Here is a 27,164-nt window from a genome sequence, read left to right on the forward strand (position 1 = left end):
TAAGCGTTTAGGGCAGTTTTGGAGTTGACAGTCATTTCATTCCCATCACATGCGTGCATTCATTATTGTGAGAGTTTTTTCCAATTACATTTTCTTGAAATCACTACATTAAGCAAAAATCATGACGAGATTCCGGGAAACAATGGAAAAAGTCTGGAACCTACACCCATTACTTTGACAACCATGATGTCATCATCCGTTTTGTTTGTCGTCGCTCGCTGTAAATGATACATGAGTTTCTGCAGCATGTTTTCTGAGGTGTGTTACCTCCAAAGATAGGATTCTTGTGATAATTTATGCACCAAATGCAAAAAAAAACATCGTTTTCTTGTTAGCTTCTCGCCGAAGCGGACGAAAATTACAAGGGAATTGAGGCTCGTTACATTACATAATGACATCATCAGACTCGATGCATACTGGACATGCTGGATTCGAGCAAGGAGACTTCGGGTCTTTATCACCACAAATTTCGAACAGTTCGACTAAGTCAGCACTGCTGACGGGAACTTTTTTCATACATATATCTGGGATAATTTCTTTTTAACAAACAACACAAACGGAGAGGTCTCCTAACGATTAGACTGGCTGACGACATATGACCTTTATTTATTTATTTTCTTTTTGAAGCTGAAGAATTGCTATGTAGGAGGTGCACACCTCGGCCGAATGTCTTCATACGCGCTCTTATAGGCAGCGTATCACAAAACTAACCTGTACAAGAATATAGAGTTCGACCCCAGTCAATTCCCCTCTATTGTTCTGAAAAATGGCGTGGGAACGGCGTTTCTCTCTACGATGCACATTAGAACGCACTCCATTGTACGCTCTCCAGCCCGCCCAATAGCTTATTCATTGGTTTTCTTGATTAAACTGGTGAAAAGACCTCATTGACCCTCGGCCGCTCCATCGTGGATGCGGAGTGTGTGCAAGAGCGCGTTCTAGCGTAGCTCGTCAGAACAAACGCCGTTCCCACGCCGTTTTCCAGAATGTTAGGTTGTAGTTGAAAGTAGCCACGCTCCTAGTCGTAGTCTACGCCTCAAATTCTATCTTTTACCGCATTTTTCCCAGCTACATCAGTTCTAGGTTACGATGGCATTATCCAGGACACGTTAGAAGGAGATGTAGTGTGGATCGAGTAGAGAAAGAGCGTTTGCAAACGCACCGCGGGCATCCGGTTGGATATTCAGCACCGGCTACCGTATCTGGTTCCCTAGCAGATTAAAGTGCACTTATTCTTACCATATATGCTCACACGCAACTTGACTAGGGCAAAAAAAGAGGTTAAACCAGCATCAATGATGACTCCGCGAAAAAGTCATGAGTCTTATAAGAGAAAGTCTGTAGAAAGTAATGAAGTGGAAGAAGGGTGGTACACCGTTACCATGTTAGCACACAGAAGGATGAATTCACCAATTCAATTCATTCCCAGTCAATTTGGAAAAGATCTTGATAAGCAGACAAAAAATCGCCATGGAAAACGTTGAAATGTGCAGTTACACAGCCTGAAAGTGAGGTATTGCTGAGTAGTCAAGAAGAAAATTCATGCTCATTATTACTGCTTATTCGCGTTGTTATTGAGTAATTTATTTCTCCGTTCGATACGGGATGTTATTTGTAAACAAACGGTCATGAACGAAAAACACATATTCGCCGTTCATTTGATGTAGTTATGGTTGTTGGAGCATAGGAATGGGGCAGGAAAAAGGTAGTCATGATTGAACTACAGGACCTCATACAGAGTTGCTATTTGGTTAACTTTTAGTTTTATTTGTTCTTTCTTTTTTTCTTTTTTTTTGGCGTGCGAAAGTTGGAGAACCTTGTTGGACACGAGAACCCAACTACGATGCAACTTATTACGCAAAAGAACGCAGGCAACTTCCCCGTCGTTAAACGTCTGGAATCCGGAAATCATCTGTCTCAAATAAGCAACAAAACAGCCTCCCGTCATCCGTACAATCGAGTTGTACGGATTGCAATCTTCCTGTTACTCGTGATAAATTACATCGTTGGGAAGAGAGGATCAAAAACAGGGCTGTTCTACGGGTCTCTTTCTGGATTACTACAAGAAAATGAGTGTGCAGCCGAAAGTGAGTGAAAATGAGGTGAAAATCACCTTCATACTCGGACCTTCACTCCTACCTTGATGTTTTCATGGAAAAAATCAATTTCATGATACACCCCCTTTAGAGGTTATACTTCCTTCAGAGGGTCAGTCACCTATGAGTCACACGGTCGTCAATGTGTTCGAATTGAAATTGAAGCGTTGCACCACCGCTTAGTAACTAAAGCAAAATCGCACTATAAAATTCGTAAATTCCATCTTTATTTGTAATTTAACGGATCAAAACCAAGTAAATTAACGGATCAAAACGAAAACAAATAAACGGTTCAAAACGAAATGGGATCTTCGTTGGATTTAAGCGGATTGTGGCGATGAACGGTTCTCTTGTGTTCGATCGTATTAGCCATTTAATCCAAGTTTAGTCCTCTCGTGTGGATCAAATATACGAATGTATTTATTAGAGTTTTAGCAAATATTAATTTCAAAAGAGTAAGAAATGAAGATCTTCTCGAAAGATCTTTCACTTCCTCTGCACTTAAGACAATTTGTGTTCCTCTCTTGATCTCTCTTGATTCTCTCTCTCTCTCTCTTTCTCTCTTGATTTCCTGTTCTGTCGAGGATGAAAGGTTTATGAGAGGTTCTTCAACATGCGATCGATGCAGTCCTGCACTTCTCTCAACACCGGATCAGATGCGGATTTCAACGGAATTTAGTAAATTAGGTAAAGAAAAGTCGAATTAACATATTTCCCTCTTTAGTTTTGCAATGAAATTGTAACGCGGAATTCCATCCGGAACCAATCCACATTTCAATCGTTCGAAACCGATGGCATTAACTATGGCCCTATTGCGTTTCGAGACAACTCCGATAGACGAAAACATTTCATACGTTCACCACTTTTAGACGTTAAATACTGTGGGGACTTGGGAAGGGGTTGAGGTACGCTTGGGTAACTGACAAGGAGAGATGAGTATCAATGAAGCGTGTTATCCTCATTCTTGTAATGCAGCTGAACGAAAGCGAACAACAAGCGAGCAGATCCAGCTGGAATGGGGGATAACTTTCCCTGCCCATATTTGGAGATCCAAACACAAGTGAAACGAATCTATTAACCAAAACATACCGTAAGAATGATGTAGGATCCTTCTCACCTCTTTCTCCGACATTACGGTTGATTCCTGCAGTAAATTGCCAACCATTCGGATCGGAAGGTTTATTCAAAAAAAACATTTGATACGAGAGTGTAGTCGATTAACGTTCAAGACCTGATGCAGCGATATCTCCTACACGCGTCGATCACTCTGCACTTTGACCTACGAGTCCTCGAACATGAACTGTTACAAACAAGGGATTTATGGAATTTTCAAGACCTACTTCCGATCAAGGTCAACGACCAATATCTTTTTAGATTATTCTTTCTTCATATGTCTGAACAACTAAATCGTGTTTGAGTCGTTTGACAACAGGATACATGGGATAAGGTGTGGACCGTCGTCTTCATCGATTTCCTGTGAGGTCGAGGATGGCTGCTACCACTTTGTTCTCCTCTCACTCAACCACTACTATTTTATCAGCATTGATGACAGTTCCACGCTCCGCACTTATCCTGCACTCTGCTCATAAAGTTATAAAGTTATAAAGTGCTCCCATGAGCGCAAAGACATACTACATATATAGAGATCTTCACTGAGCACGACGAGCTCTTTCTTCTTCTTGTCTATAGCCTTTTATTCCTTCGTAAAATAGTTCATAAATAAGAGTCACGCTGTATTAGTAAGGTACGCCTCCATTAGTTTTGTCGTTTTATCTAAGAGCTCCGCGATAACACCCTTTTCGCATCTACTGTAACTCGTCAAGTATTGTCGTATTGATTTTTGATGAGCTGTTGTTAAATAACTTTATTGGCTAAAGTTTCGGCCAAAGCGCCCTCTTCAGAGCGTGAAATGGACGATTCATTTCACAATTTGAACGACCAAATCTCTGCACAACTAAACAGATAAACTCCATGCCTACTTTTTTCAATCACCAAGTTAGCCACTACACTGAATGCTCACCTTGGAGACCCCTAGCATGGACCGCTGAGTGATCGATCACGAAAGCGAACAGCTGGAATGTCACATTCGGATCAGAAAAACCATCTGAGATATGGTGCGAGTTTCCGCGTTATCGACAGACATTAGCCGTTGCGCTTCATTTTAGGGTTTTTTGGTTTGGATCCAAAATGCCTTCAGCGATTTACGAGTCTACGTTTTAGATCTGCGTGTTTAGATTTGGACCGTGACTTCAAAATCCGCTCCGTCGTGTTTTTGTTTTCTACGGCACGTCTATCCTTTTCGTTCATGTGCTGTTTGATGCGGATATATATGGCGGTCGTGCAGTTTCACTAACATACTCATCGCCACAGTTCGTGCCAGAAATCAGGTAGATCACATCGGAGCTCAGGCCCTTGGTCTAGCTGTTAGACAAATAATACAGTTCGGCATTGTTCGGATGGTATTATACAAACGATTCCGAAGTAGCTGATCTTCTAAATTGTTTGGTTATTATTCAACGACCGAAACGGAGCTATTCTAAGTCTGCTCTACCCAGACAACGCTTAATGGAAGTGCTCATTCCATTGGAAATGTAAGAAAAACAGACAGGTATCTTATCTGTGGTGGCGGTGTCCAATTGCTCTGCTCGTACACTTCAGTACCATCTTGTTTCACACGTTCAGATTTCATAACTATTAGAAACAGAAATTTCGCGAGCCGAGGAATTGATTCCTTTCTCTCCTTAGCTCCACTGCAAACGATTTTTGCGGAACATGTTGTTAATCACAGCTTTCTTCATTTGAAATGGATGAGCAGAGAGAAAGTGAATCAAAATGTTCTGGTTGCTAATCTTACAATATGTTGTTTTGTTCGTTTGTTGTTGTTTTTTTTCCATTTTGTTTGATACGTACCGTTTGAGATTCCAACCTAGATGTTTAAAAATGAAAGCTAATCGTCCTGTGGTTTCTCCCTTGTACGTTTCATGTGTTCGGGCTCTCGGTTTAAAAAATCAAAACATTTGATCATACCGGCTTGGCTGGCGCAGATGACAAAGCAGTCGTCAATGTACCGAGAGTAGAACAAAGGACGTAATTCCAGAACAGGTGCTTCAATTTTCAATCTCCGCTCCTCTGCGAAACATCATAGTTGTGCAAAGTAATACCTTCTTTTCGATCATCAAGTATTCACGAGCAGAAATAGAGTTTTCTCTTAGGGTATGTGAACCGTCGTTTAGTGATTTTTTGGATGAAAAACGTTGAATAGAAGTAAGCATACGTTTATAAACTTGCATGTAATGAGTACAAGTGCTTAACATTGCTGTCTGTGATCTCGTCTCGTGTTTGTGTTGGTTGTTGTTGACAAAATGTTTGTGTAAAAGGGTCAGAAAGACACGGTGCAGTTGCGTAAGCGGATGAACTCGAAGCAGCGTGGTGGAGATAGCGGTTGGAATCGAGGTGGGACTATCGGAGACTGCAACAAGGAATGATGCTAATGAAAGTTCTCTGTTGATCCTAACCGCTACGCTTCATCGCACCGCTTCGAGCGCAAGAGCTTATACAATCACACCGAGCTTCATGTCGTTTTGACCCGACTATAGTTATTCATTTATTATATTTGTGTTTTACCGTATAAGAGGAAGTAAAAACGTAGCGAAAGTGGAACATAAACAACGATCGGCAGTAAAAGACTAGGAGTTAACATTTCCACTGCAATGTCATAGATCTCATTTCCCACCGAGTTTTCTTGCGCACTGGTGTTTCCTCGATGATCTGTTCGCATGTTCAATTCCCGGAGTAAGAGAAGACTTATTTCGGGTAAGTATTTACAAAGTAGTATTAGTTGTGAACTTTATTGCAAAGAAATTTCGTGTCGGAACAGCCAATGAGAAGTTTGGATCATTAAACGTAAAAAAAAACACATAGTAGCGGTGAACATGTTTCACTGGGAACGTAAACATAGGGAAACGGCAAAATCGATGACAATGTTCCCACTCATCAATCAAAACGTTGCATGTGTGAAATTTATGTACGTTTTATTGCATTCTTTGACACAGGAGTTGATGAACGGAAAAGGTTTGCATTCTTTAACGCTTGATCGCATGGCAAGTATAGTTTTCGTTGCTAACGTAACTCCAAAAGTAGCAGCCTGTTTTTTTTAGAAAGAAATCTTCAAAGAAGAGGGAGAATCTGCCTTAGAAGAATTGCATCGTACATCTAACGAATACTTAGAAAGGAGTCGAAAATCATTAAGTTTTACCACATACAATAAGCCAAGTGGCAGTATCTGAACCACTTTCTCTTCGCATTATGTCACAGAGGTAATACATGTATAAGTTCAGCAAAACTTAAGTGTGCTGTGCCAAAATTGCATCCACCTCAGGTGTATAAATGTTACTTGGCAGTAAAACTTCATTGAAACTTCTTTATTGAAATCTTAGATCCATGCATGAACTCTGGGGAAATTAATATCTGGGACCGTTACAAAGTCTATCGTATCCAGTTTTTGGACTTACACGCCCATAAAAGCATTTACTACTAGGATTTCCCGCCGAATACACAGGTCGTCCGTCGATGTTACCTCTAAAAGTTCCCTTTCAGAAATCTCTATGAAAATGCAGATATGCATATGATGTATATATGCGGATTAACGTGAAAAATGCGATGAGAAAAAAGATTACTCTGGTTGATATCGGCAGATTAAATAACTTGATGAAGAGCAATCGACCATGCTGCACCCCAACGAATATGTTCTTCCCCATGCCATCTGAATTTGCAGTCATTTACTTTGGAATCTACGACTACAACAAAACTATGTTAAACTATTTTACGTTTTGCGCTTGCTTGAAAGAAATAGGCTATAGTCAGATCGAATCTTGCTGCTGTTGCAACCATCGCTAGCTTAACTAATCTGTGCTGTAGAAGTGGAGGCAATGATGGTTCCGACTCGACTGGATACGAAAGCTGCACCGCTTCGCTTCGAGCGCAGCGGCTTACACAACAGCACCAAGAATCAGGTTGTTTTTATCCAACTACATTTCCAGCATCTCTTTCTTATCCCCTCAACGTCCATTAACCCACAAATCTGGGGTGGCATGGATTTGCAAAGACTATGTGGGATCGTACACTGCAGTAACGGGTGGGCTCATTTCTTCCTTCTTCCAGTAAAAACGGCCCAGAAGATGCAGCACGTGCACAAGGGTGGCGCGCCGCATTTCCTGGCCGTTTTTTTTCATCTTCTCTTTTTTCTTTGTCACACTCTGCAATGTGTGCACAGACACGCAGAGCCCCTAAGGAAAAAATAACAGACAAACTGAAAATCAATAAACAAAATAACAAGAATAAATTGAGAAACAGAAACGAAAAACCACTACAAATACCGCAAAAAAGTATGCCAGGAGACTGGGGAAGATTCTTGAACTTGAGTTTAAAGGACCAAAATTTTACCACAAAATATGGTTAAAATGTAGTTAGGGGGAAGAGAGACTCAGTGGCACAGTTGGACTCAGTTGTTTCTGGAAGTAAATAACTGAATCAATTGGAGCCGTAAGATCTATGCATTGGTCTTAGACAATCTGTGACATATAAGTTAAAGTTACTATAGGAGGAAAGTGAGCTGGAGCGTCTAGAAATAAGGGCACCAGTGATTCCCCCTCTCCCACCCCAGCCACATCTACCTCCAAAGAAATTGTAAACATCACTCAACCTCTCCATAAAAACTGTTAGAAATATGATTTATGTAGTTCGAACGTTCTCTTGTCTTCATATTGTCCTCGGCATATTTTGTCTCAGTTTTTATTAGTGTGTCTACGAGGTTTTTTAGATGGAACTTTTATTTGCCTGACGTTTCGGATTTTTCGCCGTGTTTTTAGGGCTAAATAGAAGTTGATCGGAAAAATGGTACGTTTATCCCGTCAAGTGCCGCACTACCCTGGGTTAGTGTCTAAGAAACCTCGTAGGCTCGCTATTAGAAAAAAATATGATTTATGTCTTTTTTCTTTTGCCAACGAGGTTTTGGAGAATTTATAGCTGAAAGTGGTCAGAAGTTTTTTGATGCTATGCATATCCCTCCAACTCCCTCCTTACTCGCGAAACATCGATATCGTTCTAAGCCCACTATGCAAGGACTCTGAAGGAAAAGAAGCTGACCAATCACACCGACTAGCGAGTCCGGTGAAAACTGCGTTCTTACAGATTGCCATCCAAGGCAATGCACGCAAAGATCGGAGAAATCTAAAAGATGGTTATCCGATATAAATGGCTTTTCCTTGCGTGCAAAGCTATTTATATCCGGGAAACAGGAAGAATGCTGTGTTTGCGTATCAAGGAAAATTCGGCTAGTAAAAATCATGACCAAAATCATGAAAATCGATGACCCCTTTAGTGCAGCTCAAGAATGAGAAACACGATGGGAATGAGTTCAAAATAAAGTGTACGACATTAGCCCTGGAGAATGAAAATTATGATAAGAAAGTACTAGAAGCATTCTGGATTTCCGTCAGGAATCCATCCATGTATAGCAAAATTGAATGCTTAATAATCACTTTGAGCCGTTCGTAACACTCTGTGAGCTATAGGATATCCACACATCCAGTTTTTTAAAACAATATTCATGATATCCATACACAAGAACTTAATAAATCTCATTCGCTTTGGGTGTCTGTAAGAACGTGGTGCTTCACGAGCACAAATAGTCAGGAATGGCCTGTTTGTTCCCCTAATTGGAGTTCTTACATGGTGTTATTAGGAAGATATCGGGGCTTGGCAAGGAACTTTGATTAAGAATAAGTTATCGAAACGGCCAGACCAGAAAAAAAAGTTCCACCAAAACCGCCTCAGCAAGGCAAGAAAACAGGAATCCAGTTCATCATGACTAAGCTTGGAAAGGACTTGCAGATTGTTAGAATTCAATCCCTAATGGAATGTGACTTACTTGTGTGAAAAACTTAAGCGGCGTCCCAAAAGAGTTGGAGTAAATAAGATTTTGAGGCATATCGACCGCCCCGCTCCACCAATGTTGCACAGCCTAAACAATCGCTGCAAATTAGTGCACTGAAAAAAATAAGAACAGCAGTTCCTGAGATCAAAAAACTAGTGTATTCGCTTGAATAAATGCTGCTTACTTGTCGAATCCATCTCGCGAATTTTGCTGATTTGTAAGAAACGAAAACAAACACTCATCAGCTAGATTGCTGTTTTACTGATTTAACGACAAGTAAACACACAAGTGTATGTACTGTAGTCTACAAGGTCGACTGAAAGCAACAGTTTAGACTGTATACAGGCATTAGCGATAGTCCAGTGGAAATTCGAGGGCGGCGGAGCTCGAAGCTTCACGGTAGGGCTAGCGCTTGCGATCGCGGCTGCAGTCGGACCGCAGAGATGAATAGGCCTGCCACAATATCCTGACACTTCTATTCGCTAGAGCGACCGTTACGCGTTCGCAACATTTCACGTCCTTCCTTTTCTCGGTACATTCTCTCTCTCTTCTCCTTCTCCTCTCACTTCTCTCTTCTGGATTAATCGAACGAGCCCGGTCTGTACATATTACGAATAACCGAAGGTAATTTTGCTTCTGGGGACGTGTATATGAGTCTGACTGCTACCTGCTCGCGGTGGCGCAACTTATACCTAATGTAATGAAGCATTTGAGTATACGCTCCAGGCATGTACGAACTATATAACTTTAACAGTTATACAGCGGAAGTTATCCAGATATCGCAAAAAGCTGCAGAGAGCACATCGCCAAAGCCCAATTCAAATACATAGGGTAAATACCAAGAGAAAGCGTGGAATCTTGCGTAACAACTTCTCGTTTCGTTTAGCTGAACTGCTAGAAACTGTCAGACTGAACTGTTCAGTTCAATCGGTATGGATAGGCAGTTCAAGTGAAATGCCAAGTCTCGCAGGATATGGAACAGTGACGAATGGATGGATTCTGTGCGAACTCTTGCTGGAATGTTCAAGCACGAGATGCTTCGGTGAAGATGGGGACAACCGCGTCAGGTGATAATACTAGCCTACAGTTTAAAGGCAGCGTATCACGAAATTGACGTGTTGCGGAAACCGCAGAGAAAACGTAGAGGTTGTGCTGGAGGTTACGGGACAGCGCGTGGCGCCGCTCAAATACCTCCATTCAACTAAAGACAGCGTGAGAACCGCTTTAGTCCCTACGACTTATGTAAGAACGAGCATCACTGTAGCGTTTCAGTTCACTCAGCAACATATTAATTTGTTTAACGTGAATAAACTGGTAAGGAGACCTCATTAATCTCAGACCGCTCGCTCATAAAAGCGTCGAGTGCACAAAAGTGGTGCGTTGAAGCTGATTTGGTAGGAAAGAACGGCGTCTTCCATACTATTTTTCACGACGAAGAGAAAAAAGAATGAAGAGAAGCGGAGCCACGCTCGTTTTCATAATCTACAACCCGAACTCTACGTTTTTCCTGAGGTTGCTATCAATTTTATGATACGCTGCCTTTAAATCAAGCAAGTCAACATGTCATTTATTTTCGGACCGGTCGGGACCCTAAGACTTAAGCATCGTAGAGGATCTCTGGCTAAAGCTACTAAGAGAAAAAAGTAAGGTAGAAAGCCCGGAAATAAGAGCGCGGGTGAATGCATCCCTTTCCCCAACTAAATTTTCCTCTCAGAAAATGTGCGTGTCTGCCTCACGCAGCGATTTCTGTGATGTTAAGCATGAGTGTTGCCACTATGTTCTCGCTCCCCTCAATCAGCGTAAAACGTATTGGATAATCGGGTCAATACGAACTGATAGTTGCTGCAGTCGCGTAAGCGGGTTCATACGAAACGAGCAAGCGGCTGGGATCGAGCCGGTACCCTTGCTGGCTCCACTCATCGCTACGGCCCCGGTCACGTGCAACAGCTATTTCAACTGAGCCGCTTCAAGCGCAGCCTCTTACGTAAATGTACAGAGGTTTACATTGTCTTTTTTGTTTTGACCCGAATGTAAGAAAATAAAAAGCTTTTACCTCCTTCGCTGTCGCCTTATCGTCGCTTCCGCTTCTCCCTTTGTGCATTTGATAGTAGTTTTCACCTTGATCTTTTAATGAAGTTGAACGTCTAGATATAGACGTTGAACAGTGCTTCGCGTATTCGCAAGCCGCTTTTGCGAGTCGATCGCTCCATGTCTGCCCGTGGTTCGTAGTAAATCGTAGTATTTTAAAGTCATTAGCATGTTGTTAAGATAATCTGTTACCATAATAAACATAGAAGCGGCCGTCGGGAGCTTCCTTCCGCCGGCACCTGTCACATGACCTCTGGTCAACTCGGACCTGAATGAAGAAGCGTACACTTCTGAATAAAAATAAATTGCTCTATGCATGCATGTTACAATAAATGACTGCCGAACCTCCACTAGTGCGCATCTCATGCACTCATAGCAAAATGGAGTGAAACGAAACTATAATAGGGTCAAAACGACATGAAGCACATACGCAATTGCGTATGCGGCTTCTCTCGAGGCGCTTCGATGGTACGCAAACGCACCACAACCACACTCGTGATTCGTGGCATTTTGACCCGACTATATAGTAGGACCAAAACGAAATGAAGCACGGTGCAGTTGAATTGAAGGTGAAGTTGCATGAGCGGGTGCACTCGAAGCGGTGTGGTGGAGCGTAGTGGTTGGAATCGAGGGAGGACTCTTGCTGGCGGCATTTCTGGTTGCAGTTCGCGTTGATCCGACCTTAAAAACATCACCTCACGAATCTGGAGTGGTACGGATTTCAGTTGGAGAGTTCCTATACGAGGTCGTAGATTACGGAGAGAATGGTGATTCCGTCCATTTCTTCCTAATTGCTGTAAAAAACGGCACAGGATATGCGGCCCCTGCAGAAGGCTAACGCGCTTCAATCGAACTCGTTGTAGAAAATAGCGCGTCGGAACGCTTGAAGCCGTATCTTCTGGGCGGTTTTTTATGATGGACAGAATCACCTTTCCCTCCATAATCTACGACTCCGTATAGGCATAACCCACCTGAAACACGCACCCCCAGATTCATGAGGTGATGCCTTTAGTTTCAACCGCTGTCTCCAACGTACCTCTTCGAGCGCAATTGCAGATGTTTCATTTGACGTTTTGACCCGACTGTCTCTCAATTGCTGTTGATCTTGATCGGTGTCGAAATTGTGCGAGTTTTAAGATCATGATTTGAGTATCTGGTCTATTCCATGCTCTTTTCCACTAGGTCTTCATCGTAAGTGCTTTGTTTGGGGAAAATAGTAATAGTACAAGCGCCTACATTTTCGGTTGGACCTACGCGCGGCTGAAGACTGTCGGTCAAGAGAAGAATGTTCACTCGCGTTGCGGTCATTCGGGCAAACAGATTTGCCGGGCATTGTTGTGTTGCAATTACGACAGTCACAAGTCCCAAGGTTCATATCTTTGTGGTACACAACCTATTCAGAAAAATGTTGTTGCTACTGTAAGCTCTCGAAATAAAACTAAAATACTAGACATAGTGAGTTCAAAACGACATGAAGCAGTTCGGGCAGTTGCTTTCATAACTGCTTCATCAAAGATCCGTTCTCGAATCTATTTGCTACGTTCCGCCGCGCTGCTTCGAGCGCAGCTTTTACGCTACTGCACCTAACTTCAGGTTGTTTAGACCCCACTATAGCAAATCTGCTCTGAAACTTCCTAACATACATAAAGTCAACACCGAAAAACTGTTAAAGGCAGCATCCCACGAATCTGACGTGGTGAGGGAATTCGCGGCAAAAAACTAGAGATGGGTTTGTGTAATGGACTCCTGAAACTGGGGTGGTTCCGCTCGCCTCACCCTAATCGAGAATCGAGACCAACAGACTTCAAGATTCCGCGACGGAGATTTCTACTCGAATTATTTTTGGTCTAACATTTTTGCCGTACATTTGGATGTGATTTTGTGGATTTTCTTTTCGTGCGGTTGGCAACCTTTACGGAGTGCAAATACATGCTAAACATGGGACAGTGGAAGAAAAAGTCAAAACTGAATTGAGAACTGTTGATAAGGTAAACCAATTGTATGGAAATAAAATGAAAAACTGCAAGTAGATGTGGGTAGATTAAAAAAAACATGTAAGGGGAGACTGCCACTAAATGAACTCACCGTCGATAGTTGTGCATATGAAGAATTTGTTGCTGTCCGCTGTGCGAAATAGAACGACATGTACCTGATCAAGACATATTAAAGCACAGTATTTCTGACAAATCTTGAGATTACGTATCTTTGTGCGTATACGTACGTCACCTCGTCTTCGGGGTAATGTAATTTAATCAGCTTGGTTTCCGTGGATGGTTGTGATTAATAAAGATAATTGGAAGTGGAAAAATGCGAAGCATAGTGACCGAGACTCAAATTGAATTCAACTAAACTGTCATAATTGAATCATCGATTTCTTTTAGAACGAACACGGTTCCTTTCATTTTTACGTTTATTTCATTTTTTTCCACTTTTCATTACTCATTTCGCTTCATTTCTCCGGAAAAGAAGACAACTGATGCTGCATGGAACAGGCAGGGTTTCGTTGTCCTTTCTTCCCATACCTGCTCCGTCGCTGTTTTCAGCGAATCCATACCGGTGTGGCTACTCCTACGAAATTTGTTCTCGACTCGAAATTTGAATAGGCGGAAAAGTGGACCAGGTTAAAGGCATCACCCCATGCATCTGAGGTGGTGCGGGTTCCAGGCGGGTAATGCCTATATGGGGTCGTAGATTGTGGGAAAGAGCCGCGCCCCGTCTACGACTCGCCGAGTACTCATTCGGACGAATCGCAGGTGGGGCGGGGCTCAATGGTTGTGCGCTGCAATAGAAACAGCGTCCCGGGGTCGTCCGCTTACACCGATACAGGGAGAGATGAACGGAACCACCTTCTTCCCCACAATCTACGACCCCGTATGGGCATTATCCGCCTGAAACCCGTACCACCTCAGATTCGTGTGGCGATGCCTTTAATTCATAAAGTAGGATTTGAACCCTCTGTCTTGAAGCCCTCTGCGGCTGAGCTCGAAGGCGCTCTGTACAGTTAGCGGTTGCGATCGAGTCGGTACTTATGCTGGCTATGATCGGACTGCAGAAATAAGTGAAGGTACTACTCCAATCGCAGCCACCAGGGATCAGGTCAATTTGACCGCTACTGTGAAAAGGGACCTATGCCTGCTTAAAGGCATCATCCCACGAATCTGAGGTGGTGCAGATTTCAGGTGGAGTATTCATGTACGGGATAGTAGATTATGGAGAGGGGTTTGATTCCGTCCATTTCTTCCTAATTGCCGTAAAAAAAAACGGTCCGGAAGATGCGGCGCATGCAGCAGACTGGCGCGCTCCAATCAAACTCCTTGTAGAAAATAGTGCTCCGGAACACTCGAAGCCGTATCTTCTGGCTATTTTCTACGGCAATTAGGAGGAAATAAACGGAATCATTCTTCTCTCAATAATCTACGATTCCGTATACAAATACTCCACCTAAAATCCGCATCACCTCAGACTCGTGGTATGCTGCCTTTAAGGATGCTGCTACGTAGATGCAAAGACTTGTTGGTTGCACCTTTATTCTTCTCCACTCAAAATAGGATGCCTTTAATCATCGCTTCAATGCGAACATAATTAATGGAATTCTTGCGACGGTTTAATTCTGGCGTAAAACGAACTGCTCATGTAGTTGGTATTGAAACAGTAGTGTAGTATTGAAAACGAAATATTTTTGGGTGCAGTATCATAAAAGATATCGATCTTTCAGTGTTTGTTTTTCCGGTTCTCAACTTATTCCTAGAATGTATGTGAAAAGTTACCTGTAATTTCTACTATCCTGGGTTCTTGTGTTGTTGTTGTAGTTGATGTGGTTGTGGTTGTCGTTGGTTTAGTTCTTGTTGTAGTCTCAGTGGTGGTGCTACTGGTTGTAGTTGTCGTCGTTGTTGTCGAGGAAGTTGTTGAGGACGATTGCTCAGGGATCGGTTGCGGTAGGCGGAAATGTTTTGGATTACATTTTCCGTCGATACATCCAAGTCTATTGGGGCAGTCACGGTCGCTTTTGCAGGATTGTCCAGTAATAAGACATTGAAAACTCACGCATTTGTAGCCTTGTGGACACTCCTCATCATTCTGACATTCTGGTTTAGTGCACATGCTATCTAAACACAAAGATCCAGGTTCCGAACAGTCTGTCGGAGATGTGCAGTGTTCGAGTTTTGAGCACTTGAAGCTGTTGCAAATCAACGGATATGGACAGTCTGAATCTTTCTCGCAATGTTGACCTGTTTTGGTGCATTTCGATTGTAAGCAAACGGTAATTGGAAAATATCTGCAGTCATTATCTCTCAGACAAAACTCCCCTGTGGGTTGGCATTGAAATTTAATGCACATCAATTGGTTAGGACATTCTGCGTCGTCTTTGCAATACTGACCAACCCGAACGCATTTACCACCAACACAAGCGCTGTATTCCGGGAAGTACGTACAATCATAATTTTGATGACATACTTGTCCCAGCTGTCTGCATTCGTATTGTATGCAGTAAGTCGTTTCAGGACAATCGCTATCCGACTGGCATGGTCCAAGTTTAATACATTTTGAATTCACACACTTTAATCGAGAATCAGGACAGTCTGCGTTTCTTTGGCACTGTTGGCCAACTTTTACGCACTTACCGTCCATACAGGCAGTGTTAGGGTAGCTTGGACAAGTGCTATCTCTCTGACATAATTGACCTAGCGCAGTACAAATAGACTGTACACATTCCATATCTGGCGGACATTCTCTGTCCAGTTGACATTTAGATGGTTTTCTGCATTGTGAATTAACGCATTGCACCTCAACGTAAGGACCACAGTCTCTATCTTTAGAGCAAGTTTGGCCCATTTTTATACACTTCGATCTCACACAAGCTGTTTCAGGGTATTGTGGACACTCATCGTCGGTGCTACACTTTTGCCCTAATTTTACACACATCGAAGACACACAAAACATTTTTAAAGGACAATCCGAATCCTTTTCACAGCGACTTAGTTTGGTGCATTTTCCCTCGATACAGATAGTTGGGGGAGGACATTGCATGTCGTACACACAGGGCTGGCCGGCTTTTGTACATTTAGAGCTGACACAGATTGCTCTGGGATATGATGGGCATTCCGAGTCTGTCGTACATTGCTGTCCTAGTTGAACACATTTGTTGTTTAAACAGAACACATTCGGCGAAGGAGGACAATCGTTATCCGTTGTACAAGGTCCTCCCAGATCCATGCATTTCGAATTGATGCAAACCATTTTTTCAGAAGGGCAATTTCGGTCAAGGATGCAGCTGCGGTCATTGTCCACACATCGTGAGTTAATACATGTAGAAAGAGGAAAAAATGGGCAATCTTTTTCTGTGCGACAGGTCTGGCCAAGTTTCACGCATTTCGAACTCATGCATACTGTTTGAGGGGAGTATGGACATTCCTTGCCATGTGTACATGGTTGGCCAAGCAATGTGCAGCGTCCATCGACGCAGAACACATAGGAGGAGACACTACATTCTTTGTCTGAATAACACTCTTGACCGCCGGGCTTCTGGCATGAAGAATTGTAGCATGTCGTATGTGGGTAAAGTGGGCAGTCTGCTCCGCTGCTGCAAGATTGCCCAAGTTTGATGCATTGTGAGTTAACACAAACTGTCTTCGGGTAGAAAGGACAGTTATTATCAATTCGGCACTGCTGACCAAGTTTCACACATCGTTGTTCGATGCAGAAACGATTTGCCGAGGGGTTACACTCATGGTCGGTAATACATGTTTCACCGCCAGCTTTCTGACATAAAAAGTTAATGCAAGTTGTCGTAGGTTGAAGAGGACAGTCCATCGTGTTCACACACGGTTGTCCAACTTTAATACAACGTGAGCTGACGCATACTGTTCTAGGGAAAAGTGGACATTCGCCATCATCAGAACACTGCTGGCCGAGTTCTGTACATTTTCCATCAATACAAAAAATGTAGGTAGATGGATTGCATTCTCTGTCTAAGGTGCATGTTTTATCGATTGCCTTTTGGCAAAGTGAATTGATACAGATTATAAAGGGATTAAATGGACAGTCCATTGCGTTGCTACATGGTTGTCCTATTTTGATGCATCGTGTGTTAAGGCACACCGTGTGTGGACTGAATGGACATTCACTGTCGTGTGAACACTGCTGGCCGAGTTTGGTACATTTTCCACTAATACAGAACAGATAGGCCGATGGATTACATTCTTTGTCTGAGTAACAGGCTTGACTTCCAGCCTTCTGACAGAGGGAGTTGAGGCATGTTATGTAAGGGTGAAAAGCACAATCCATTGCGTTGCTACATGGTTGTCCAATTTTGACGCACCTTGAGTTTGCGCATGCTGTCTGAGGACGGAATGGACATTCACTGTCAGTTGAACATTCTTGACCGAGTTTGGTACATTTTCCACTAATACAGAACAGATAGGCCGATGGATTACATTCTTTGTCTGAGTAACAGGCTTGACTTCCAGCCTTCTGACAGAGGGAGTTGAGGCATGTTATGTAAGGGTGAAAAGCACAATCCATTGCGTTGCTACATGGTTGTCCAATTTTGACGCACCTTGAGTTTGCGCATGCTGTCTGAGGACGGAATGGACATTCACTGTCAGTTGAACATTCTTGACCGAGCTTGATGCATCGTCCGCTAAAGCAGAAAGTATATGCTAATGGATTGCATTCTTTATCCGAATAGCATGTTGGACTTCCAGCTTTCTGACAGAGGGAGTTGAGACATGTTATGTAAGGGTGAAAAGCACAATCCATTGCGTTGCTACATGGTTGTCCAATTTTGACGCACCTTGAGTTTGCGCATGCTGTCTGAGGAGAAAATGGACATTCACTATCTTCAGAACACTGCTGACCTAGTTTTGTACATTTTCCATCAATACAAAAAGTATAGGCGGATGGATTGCATTCTGTGTCCACGGTACATGTTTTATCGATTGCCTTTTGACAAAGTGAATTGATGCAGATTATAGAGGGATTAAATGGACAGTCTACTGCGTTCCTACATGGTTGTCCGATTTTGATGCATCGTGTATTCAAGCACACCGTGTGTGGACTGAATGGACATTCATTGTCGTGTGAACATTGCTGTCCGAGTTTGGTGCATTTTCCGCTAATACAGAACGAATAGGCAGATGGATTGCATTCTTTATCTGAATAGCATGTTGAACTTCCAGCCTTCTGACAAAGGGAGTTGAGACATGTCATGTAAGGGTGGAAAGCACAATCCATTGCGTTGCTGCATGGTTGTCCAATTTTGACGCACCTTGAGTTTGCACATGCTGTCTGAGGACGGAATGGACATTCACTGTCATCAGAACACAGCTGACCAAGTTTGATGCATCGTCCGCTAAAACAGAAAGTATATGCTAACGGACTGCATTCTTTATCTGAATAGCATGTTGGACTTTCAGCTTTCTGACAGAGGGAGTTGAGACATGTTATGTAAGGGTGAAAAGCACAATCCATAGCGTTGTGGCATGGTTGTCCAATTTTAATGCACCGTGAGTTTGCGCACGCTGTCTGAGGTGAAAATGGACATTCACTATCTTCAGAACACTGCTGACCTAGTTTTGTACATTTTCCATCAATACAAAAAGTATAGGCGGATGGATTGCATTCTGTGTCCACGGTACATGTTTTATCGATTGCCTTTTGACAAAGTGAATTGATGCAGATTATAGAGGGATTAAATGGACAGTCCACTGCGTTCCTACATGGTTGTCCGATTTTGATGCATCGTGTGTTCAGGCACACCGTGTGTGGACTGAATGGACAATCACTATCGTGTGAACATTGCTGGCCGAGTTTGGCACATTTTCCGCTAATACAGAACGAATAGGCAGATGGATTGCATTCTTTATCTGAATAGCATGTTGGACTTCCAGCTTTCTGACAGAGGGAGTTGAGACATGTTATGTATGGGTAGAATGTACAATCCATAGCGTTGTGACATGGTTGTCCAATTTTGATGCAACGTGAATTTGCGCACACTGTCTCAGGACCGAGTGGGCAATTGTGGTCGGCTGAACAACGTTGGCCCAGTTTTTTGCACCTTCCACTAATACAGAAACTATATGATAAGGGATTACATTCTTGATCCACTGTACAGGTTTTCACTGGTTGTTTTTTCAGACATATTAGGTTCATACATGTAGTGTACGGCTGGAAGGGGCAACCAAGTGCGTTAATGCATGATTGTCCAAGTTTGGCGCAGCGAGAGTTGACGCATGCCGTGTCAGGATAGTAAGTGCATTCGCTGTCATGGGCACAGTGTTGACCAAGTGTCATGCATTTGCCATGAAAGCAAAATTCATAGGCGGCAATATTGCATTCTTCATCTTTTTCACAGATACGATGGTCAAAGTTAAAGTCAATCCTGCGACAGACGGACTTTATACATTTAATGTGCAGGTGGGGTGGGCATTGTAGTCGATCATTACACGCTCGTCCAAGAATTACGCATTTATTGTCCACGCAGGACGTCTCAGGATGAAAAGGGCAGTCCTTGTCCAGAAAACAACTCTGACCAAGTTGAACACAGTAGTTATCGATACATTGTGATAGAAGAAATCGAGGACAGTGGTTGTCCGTTGAACATCTTCGTCCAGCCTTTACACAGAAAGAGCGGACACAAATCGCGTCTTGGTATGATGAACAGTCGCTATTTGATATGCACTTTCCATGGTTTGGCAAGATGTAAACTCTGAAGATGAATGGTTGTAGCACAGTCGGTAAGATGTCCGGCTGTGACTGCACGATCGATTATTTAAAAGTGAGCTAATGGCAACCAACTCCTTCTTCCTCCCGGGCTCCATGAAGCGGGACCAGGGTTGGCTGGAAGGATGAAAACACTGAACTGATACATCGGCTGGGTCGAAAAGTTACTGTATAGGTCAACACGACTTCATAAGCTCCAACGATTTCGAATTTTAACCAAGCGCGTTTGGCTCTCCAACCGAATAGAAATGCCAGAGACTTCACCTTTTTTAGACTCTGGAGATTTGGTTGTCCAGCATGGAATGTTTGCTGCCAATTTGTAGTACTGCTCATCCCAGACCATTCATGCAACGTTATCCGCTACTGTCGCCACGCAAGGCATGTGCAAGCAAATACAACAGGAGAAACGTTGCGCACTGTGTTGCACGCACAACTGTATAAGCATTCTCACCTGATGCAAAGTAATGAGCGACAATCGACGAAGAGGAAAAGCAAAAATCACACTGGCCAATCGTGAATGCTGCCTCGTTTTTTATGAGGAGACTAGGCGGGAGCACAACATTGTCTGATCTGGTAGTTGGAGTAAGACAAGAGACAGTGGCAGGGTCCTTCCTGTTCAACTACTCCATCGATGGCGTCATGCAAAGAGGTCAGTTTCCTGCAGATATCATCGTATCAGGACACCCTCTGACCGATATCGAGTAGCTCACGATCTTGTGATTTTCGGGAAGAGCAGTAGGAAACTTTAACATGTAAATCTTATAACGAAGCTGAGTGTAGCCTATGGACTACGTCTACGCCCTGATGAATGCAAGCAGATGTGGGTCTCTTCGAGACCTTCACCGGGAATCAGGGTTGACGGACTTCCGATGGAACTCGTCGATGAGTTACCTGGGCTGTGTGCTGAAGAACAATGGCAGGTACGAGAAAGATATTCAGCAAAGATGCGCTAAGGTCATTTCTGCATTTAACTACTTAACGAAATGCCTGTGGCCGATCTTTATAACCAATGAAGCCCTCCAGCGAGTCTACCTATTCCCAATTCGTCCCATCATGACGTATGGTTCGAAGACTTGGGCAACACCGCTTGCGAAGATGGAGATTCCTTACACCACGGAAAGGAAGCCACTTAGATGACTCATTGGTTACTTTTGGCCTGGGGTATGCCATAATGAAGATCTTTGCGCGGAAGTCGATATCTTGTGCCGGCGAATGACAAATGGAAAGTATCAACATCTTGCACCGTCATCGGAAGTGGCTACAGAAAATGGTCTTCGCTCCTTTGGTCGTATACTGAGGAGATCAGCAGATTGCCTGGTCCGCGAGTCTTGCGGCATTTGTCGGGTTCAAGGTAGAAAAGACCACTTAGCGAAAACGAAAGTTCTGGACTTCGGTAGTGAAAGCGAACCTGAGGACACTCGGCGTGGATGTGCAGTTCAGGCGAGACGTAAGATTTTGCATAATGTGGGATAGCGACGAGTGAATTGATTCCGTGCAAGCTCTCGCAAAAGATGGACAAGGCTGGCCAGAGCTATGTTGAAGGACCACACACCTCGGCGAAGATGAGGGCATTCGCCTCAGGGGTACTATAAGCCCGTCGATTGTTAAGTAAGTCAAATAAATATGATTTGGGTGTGTGGCCTAGGCAGTAACTTTCGGGGGCTTCTCGATGGATCAGGTCAGCGTATATACCGTCACACACATATGTGGCTCGAATTTATCCACCTTGTAGAAATTAAGGACTTGTTTGAATTCGGCCAGTTTCAAAATATTGACCCCTGCATCCGCAACCAAACTCCTTACCAATTGCGCTACAACAGCTAAATATAAATAAATACGTATCAGCTTTTTGACTTATGAATGTACTGTGGATGGGCAACGATTTGAACCGCATGTAAAAAAGTTTCTGCTGAATGAACCGCGTACTTTCTTCCTGGTGATTTTTTAATCGTATGCAGAAGATAAAAGTTGCAGGAAACTAAAATAAAAGAAGACCCTATTTTGACCAATGCCCACAGCTAATGTAGATCGACATGCAATTTTTATCCTTTTGAACACACGAATATAAAAAGGTAACCTAGTAGTAGTTTAGAAATAGTGAATAGCCACAAGCGATTTTTTCTAACAATTCTATTCGTTCTCGATTACAAACAAAGAAGGATTAGAGTAAATATTATACTTATGTTAGGGGCATTACTCAAAGAAAGTCGAAAAGTAAGCTACATAGTCAGTGAAAACCAACCGTGGTAGAAAAATACTCACATTCCAACGATTTCGGTAGTATTGTGGACCACGACTGGAGGGAAATGTCGTTGAGGCTGGAATTACTCACGCTGCCTGATTTTCTTCCCGCAAGCGGTGAAAGAAGCAAGCGTGTTCCTTCTTCTGGAACACACACACACACACACACACACACACACACACACACACACACACACACACACACACACACACACACACACACACACACACACACACACACACACACACACACACACACACACACACACACACACACACACACACACACACACACACACACACACACACACACACACACACACACACACACACACACACACACACACACACACACACACACACACACACACACACACACACACACACACACACACACACACACACACACACACACACACACACACACACACACACACACACACACACACACACACACACACACACACACACACACACACACACACACACACACACACACACACACACACACACACACACACACACACACACACACACACACACACACACACACACACACACACACACACACACACACACACACACACACACACACACACACACACACACACACACACACACACACACACACACACACACACACACACACACACACACACACACACACACACACACACACACACACACACACACACACACACACACACACACACACACACACACACACACACACACACACACACACACACACACACACACACACACACACACACACACACACACACACACACACACACACACCAAAATTATGTTCCAGTTATTCAATAACTCCTCTGTTCAGGACTGTTGTTTATATGACGAATTTATCTCAGATGCAAGAAATGTTTTTCTTTGTTATTCGTTTCAGCGGAAATCCTTCGTTGTTTCGAATAGACGAGTATATATATAATCTCTCGCAGGAGCTTTCTTGAGCGACTTCCAGATTTTGCTTTCCTTGATGATCTTTTGTAGGCATCATCTTCTACAACAAGCCGTTAGGGGTGCTCTGATATTTTATCGCTACCAAAGAGTCTATTACACCCATGTTATGATTTTTGTGTAAATGAACAAAAGTGGTGCTATACTATGTAAAGTGGGTCAAACGTTGTAGAGATAATTTTTCCTTTTCGTGTTTTTATGAACACCTCTACAAATGAAATCGAAGGTATTGCTGTTGTTCATGGACACTTCACGGAAATCTTTATATTTCCGAATTCCTCTCAAGTTCTATCGGTAAAGACAGCACTGAGGAAAGGTTAAGACATTTCCTGCTCTTACTTTTTTCATGAATTCTGGAGATCTTCATGATGCACTAAATCACTTATCATTTAAGTATTTTATTCATTTTAAAAATCCACACAAAACTACTGAGTAGGTCAATTAACTCCTTATAAGTCTTAGACGAAGGCCACTTTACTTCATTGTTGGATCAAATTTAAAGCGAACTTAAAGGCATCACCTCACGAATCCGGAGTGGTGCGAGTTTCATGTTGGTTATGCTTATACGGAGTCGTAGATTATGGAGAGGGGTGATTTCGTCTATTTCTTCCTAATTGCCGTAAAAAAAACGGCCCGGAAGATACGGCGTATGCATGAAGCTGGCGCGCTCCAATCGAACTCGTTGTAGAAAGTGGCGCGCCGGAACGCTCGGAGTCGTATCTTTCGGGCCGTTTTTACGACAATTAGGAAGAAGTGGACGGAATCACTCTTCTCTCCATAATCTACGTCCCCGTATAGGAACTCTCCACCTGAAATCCGCACCACCCCAGATTCGTGGGGTTATGCCTATAACTGACCGCCTACCTTTTCCTAAAGTTAAATAAATATTGACGAAGAAAAGTAACGAATTCCTCGTCAATATTTAAGTTTGCTAAGGTTTAGCAACAGCACAGGAACATAGCAAGGATGACAAAAAAGCTGTTCTTTGCTAAACTTGCAACCAGCATCCAATTTATTGTTAAGCTTACTATTCTTCTTGGAATCAAAATTTTTCTTATGAAGATTTAATTTTAATTTTTAATTTTTATCTAATAAACATGATTACCTTCCATGTTGGCGAAACTATTATTCGTTGATCACCATCTGGTAGGACTCTGACTTGCCCAACCATTTCAACTTTCTCCTCTACAGCTGTAATGATTTGTTATTTTGTGAAGTACAAATTTTGACCAATTAGAAAAGGAAGCAGAAAACATACGCACCACTTGCAATGTCGATGAGCAGCAAAAGAGCCTGAAAACGCTTATTGACTCTTTAATACAAGATTTCTTATTGTTTTTAAGATAGAAAATAACTATTAGTGATGTTCTGCATGTTTGTCATTCCGGCTACTGATGAAAACATTATTTTGCGAACTATTCGAGCTGTTTTCTGTATGTTTATCAGGATTCATTGTTTTGTGGAATTTCATACATGTTAACAAAAATAATTGCATGATTTAATAAATGATATAATATGTATGTAGTGGCTGTCCGCCCTTTCCGGCATTATTTATTGAAAACGCTAAACTGCCGAACACTATCGAGTGAACTCCAACAAGCCGCTCTATCCAGACTTCTGCGATATCTCTGTGTGCCTTTTGCTGCACTGCAGGAAAGACGTATGAGAGATCGGCCTGTCATCAGCATCGGAAATTACCCCACATACTGTGGCGATGCTGATGAGAACAAAGTAGGTGGCTGCGCGATAGCTGTGAGGAACGATTACAAGAACCTGGTGGAATTTGGCTCAACGTCGTCTAGATGCGCCTTTTTACGACTGCGGGATCGGCAGAGGACGTAAACTCTGGATCGTAAGTGCTCACGCACCTACGGAAACCGCTGAGGACAACAGTAAGGACGCCTTCTATGATGAACTCAATGCATTGATGTCTAAAATACCAAGCCAACAGGTGGTCATTGTCGGAATCGACGCAAATGCGAAGATAGGACTCGAAGAGCAATCCAATGTGCTAGGAAAATGGTACTATGCAGCGGAGCGCACGTCGGACAACGGTGATCGTCTGGTCGACTTGTGCGAACAGACGGGCCTCATCATCTCTTCCACGTTTAAGAGGAATCATCGACGCCGTCAGCTCACGTGGCAGAGGTCAACCCTTTTAACGCCTGAAGAGCAGCGCAAGTGGAAGATGAGGACTCTTAAACTTCAGCTCGACTACGTTCTGGCGAGGAATATTCGTCAGCCATATCCGAAAACCTAGAGCTGTTTGGGACGTCGCGTTCGACTCTGACTACCGTCCAGTTCTTCTCAGCTTTGAGATACGGTTCCACAAGAGAAACCGAGGAGTTCCTCTTCAACCGAAAATCGACATGGCAGGTCTTAAAGACGATGAATGCAGAACAAAATTCCGCCAACGTGTGTCTATTCATGTTGGAGCACGGACCAGGAAGAAGCTTAGCGATGCGGATTCCTTCACAAAGTGCAGGACGCTGCAAGGAAAACGCTCCCGGTTCTATTGCCGCAGAAGAAGCTTGCCTTTGCATCTGCGGAAACAAAATCCACATACAATTCTGTATGTGTCGCGTGCAGCGCTGGTGACTTCAACCAGGAAAAGCGTCTTAGAAGGAAGCTGCGTCGTCAACTGCAACAAGACCGCGATAACGAGTGGACGTCAAGAGCGATGGAGTTTGAGAAGGCGTGGGAGGACAGGAACCTGTGGAAAGCCTATGCTCTACTAAAACAGTACAGCGGCAAAATGAAAAGATGTTCTCCTGTCCTCAACACTGCCAATGGAGTACCTGTCGGTGAAACAACCCTTCCAATTTGGAGGAAACACTTCAATACTTTGCTAAACCGACTGGCACCGTCAGCTCCTGAACTCGAACATGTTCATAGACCGACATATGCGTTTAACGAGGAGCCACCGACCGAGTCGGAGGTCCTGGCCTGTACTCAAAAAATGAAGAATGGAAAATCTGGTGGAGAGGACGGGTTAGCGCAGAAATGCTAAGATATCTTCCTCCGTCTGGGATTCGTGAGATGACAAAGATCATCCGTTCAATATGGACAGACGAAAGGACACCTTATTCGTGGAGACACGCTATCATAATTCCTCTCCACAAGAAGTTATCCGTCACGGACCCCAGGAATTATCGAGGAATCTCTTTGCTGCGTGTTATGAACAAGGCATTGGAGTGCATTATCCTAGGTCGACTCATTAAATATCGCGAAGAAACAACGCGCGACGAGCCAGCTGGCTTTCGTCCTGGCCGATCTACGATTGACTAGGTGTTCATCGTCAGGAGAGTGATCGAAATCTGGCATTCGAAGCCAATGCAACTAGCGTTTCTGGACTTTGAAGCCGCGTTCGACTCTCCTCACCGAGGTCGTCTTCTCAACGCGCTTCGCGCCGAGTACCAGGAAAGTTCGTTCGCTTGCTAGATGACATGAATTAACGAACAACTGCTGCAATTCGAACACCAGCCGGATGTACAACACCGTTTGAAGTGGTAACTGGAGTAAGACAAGGGGCAGTGGCAGGACCTTTCCTGTTCAATTTCGCAATCGACGACATTCTGCGAAGAACAGTCGACCAGTGTCCTGCCGACATTGTCTTGGCACCATCAGGGTGCCCCTTGACTGATCTCTAGTATGCCGACGATGTTTTTATATTCGCGGAAAGCAGTACGAAACTTCAACATTTTGTCAGCCTTGTATCGAAGCTAGCTGCAGCCTATGGACTACGTCTACGCCCTGATAAATGCAAGCAGATGTGGATCTCTTCGAGATCACGAACGGGAATTAGGGTGGACGGACAACCGATAGAACTCATCGATGAGTTCTGTTACCTGGGCTGTACGCTGAAGAACAACGGTAGCTACGAGAGAGATGTTCAGCAAAGATGCGCTAAGGCCACTTCTGCATTTAATTCCTTAACGAAATGCCTGTGGTTGACCCCCAACGAAGTCAAGCTGCGAGTCTACCTGTCTGCAATTCGCCCCATTATGATGTACGGATCGGAGACTTGGGCAGCACCATCAACGGTTATGGAGAAGCTTGACTGCCCGGAACGAAAGCCGCTTAGACGGTGACTTGGCTACTTTTGG

General features: G+C 43.4%; 4 protein-coding genes across 6 annotated transcripts; 2 read left to right on the forward strand and 2 right to left on the reverse strand.

Moving 5' to 3' along the window:
* Window positions 1–4,671: 4,671 nt before the first annotated feature.
* Window positions 4,672–6,507, reverse strand: RB195_004713 (uncharacterized protein; the record flags this gene model as incomplete). The annotated part of the gene is made up of 2 exons (XM_064182677.1): window positions 4,672–4,846; window positions 6,470–6,507. The coding sequence occupies 2 exons, from the start codon at window positions 6,505–6,507 to the stop codon at window positions 4,672–4,674; spliced, it is 213 nt and encodes a 70-aa protein (XP_064033944.1).
* A 49-nt stretch (window positions 6,508–6,556) lies between these two features.
* RB195_004714 (uncharacterized protein) lies at window positions 6,557–25,601 on the reverse strand (the record flags this gene model as incomplete). 2 transcript variants are annotated; one of them, XM_064182679.1, is made up of 14 exons in its annotated part: window positions 6,557–6,674; window positions 6,773–6,858; window positions 9,025–9,117; window positions 11,084–11,242; window positions 11,311–11,386; window positions 13,204–13,267; window positions 14,886–17,437; window positions 17,675–17,758; window positions 17,912–17,975; window positions 18,687–19,825; window positions 22,102–22,157; window positions 24,164–24,249; window positions 24,321–24,351; window positions 24,451–24,462. In XM_064182679.1, the coding sequence occupies 14 exons, from the start codon at window positions 24,460–24,462 to the stop codon at window positions 6,557–6,559; spliced, it is 4,620 nt and encodes a 1,539-aa protein (XP_064033946.1). The 2 variants fall into 2 exon arrangements, with proteins under 2 accessions (XP_064033946.1, XP_064033945.1); XM_064182678.1 differs by lacking the exon at window positions 24,451–24,462 and adding an exon at window positions 25,353–25,601 and having other exon boundaries at window positions 14,886–19,825.
* Window positions 24,721–27,149, forward strand: RB195_004715 (uncharacterized protein; the record flags this gene model as incomplete). Of its 2 annotated transcripts, XM_064182681.1 has the most annotated exons (7): window positions 24,721–24,793; window positions 24,861–25,206; window positions 25,268–25,487; window positions 25,544–26,049; window positions 26,361–26,482; window positions 26,542–26,707; window positions 26,768–27,149. In XM_064182681.1, 7 exons carry the CDS (start codon window positions 24,721–24,723, stop codon window positions 27,147–27,149), a joined length of 1,815 nt encoding a protein of 604 aa, XP_064033947.1. The 2 variants fall into 2 exon arrangements, with proteins under 2 accessions (XP_064033947.1, XP_064033948.1); XM_064182680.1 differs by lacking the exons at window positions 24,721–24,793; window positions 24,861–25,206; window positions 25,268–25,487; ... (1 more) ...; window positions 26,542–26,707; window positions 26,768–27,149 and having other exon boundaries at window positions 25,739–26,068.
* Window positions 26,829–27,149, forward strand: RB195_004716 (uncharacterized protein; the record flags this gene model as incomplete). Its single annotated transcript, XM_064182682.1, has 1 exon — window positions 26,829–27,149. One exon carries the CDS (start codon window positions 26,829–26,831, stop codon window positions 27,147–27,149), a length of 321 nt encoding a protein of 106 aa, XP_064033949.1.
* Window positions 27,150–27,164: the final 15 nt, after the last annotated feature.

Source organism: Necator americanus, chromosome I, assembly GCF_031761385.1.
Source record: "Necator americanus strain Aroian chromosome I, whole genome shotgun sequence".
Classification (NCBI taxonomy): domain Eukaryota; kingdom Metazoa; phylum Nematoda; class Chromadorea; order Rhabditida; family Ancylostomatidae; genus Necator; species Necator americanus.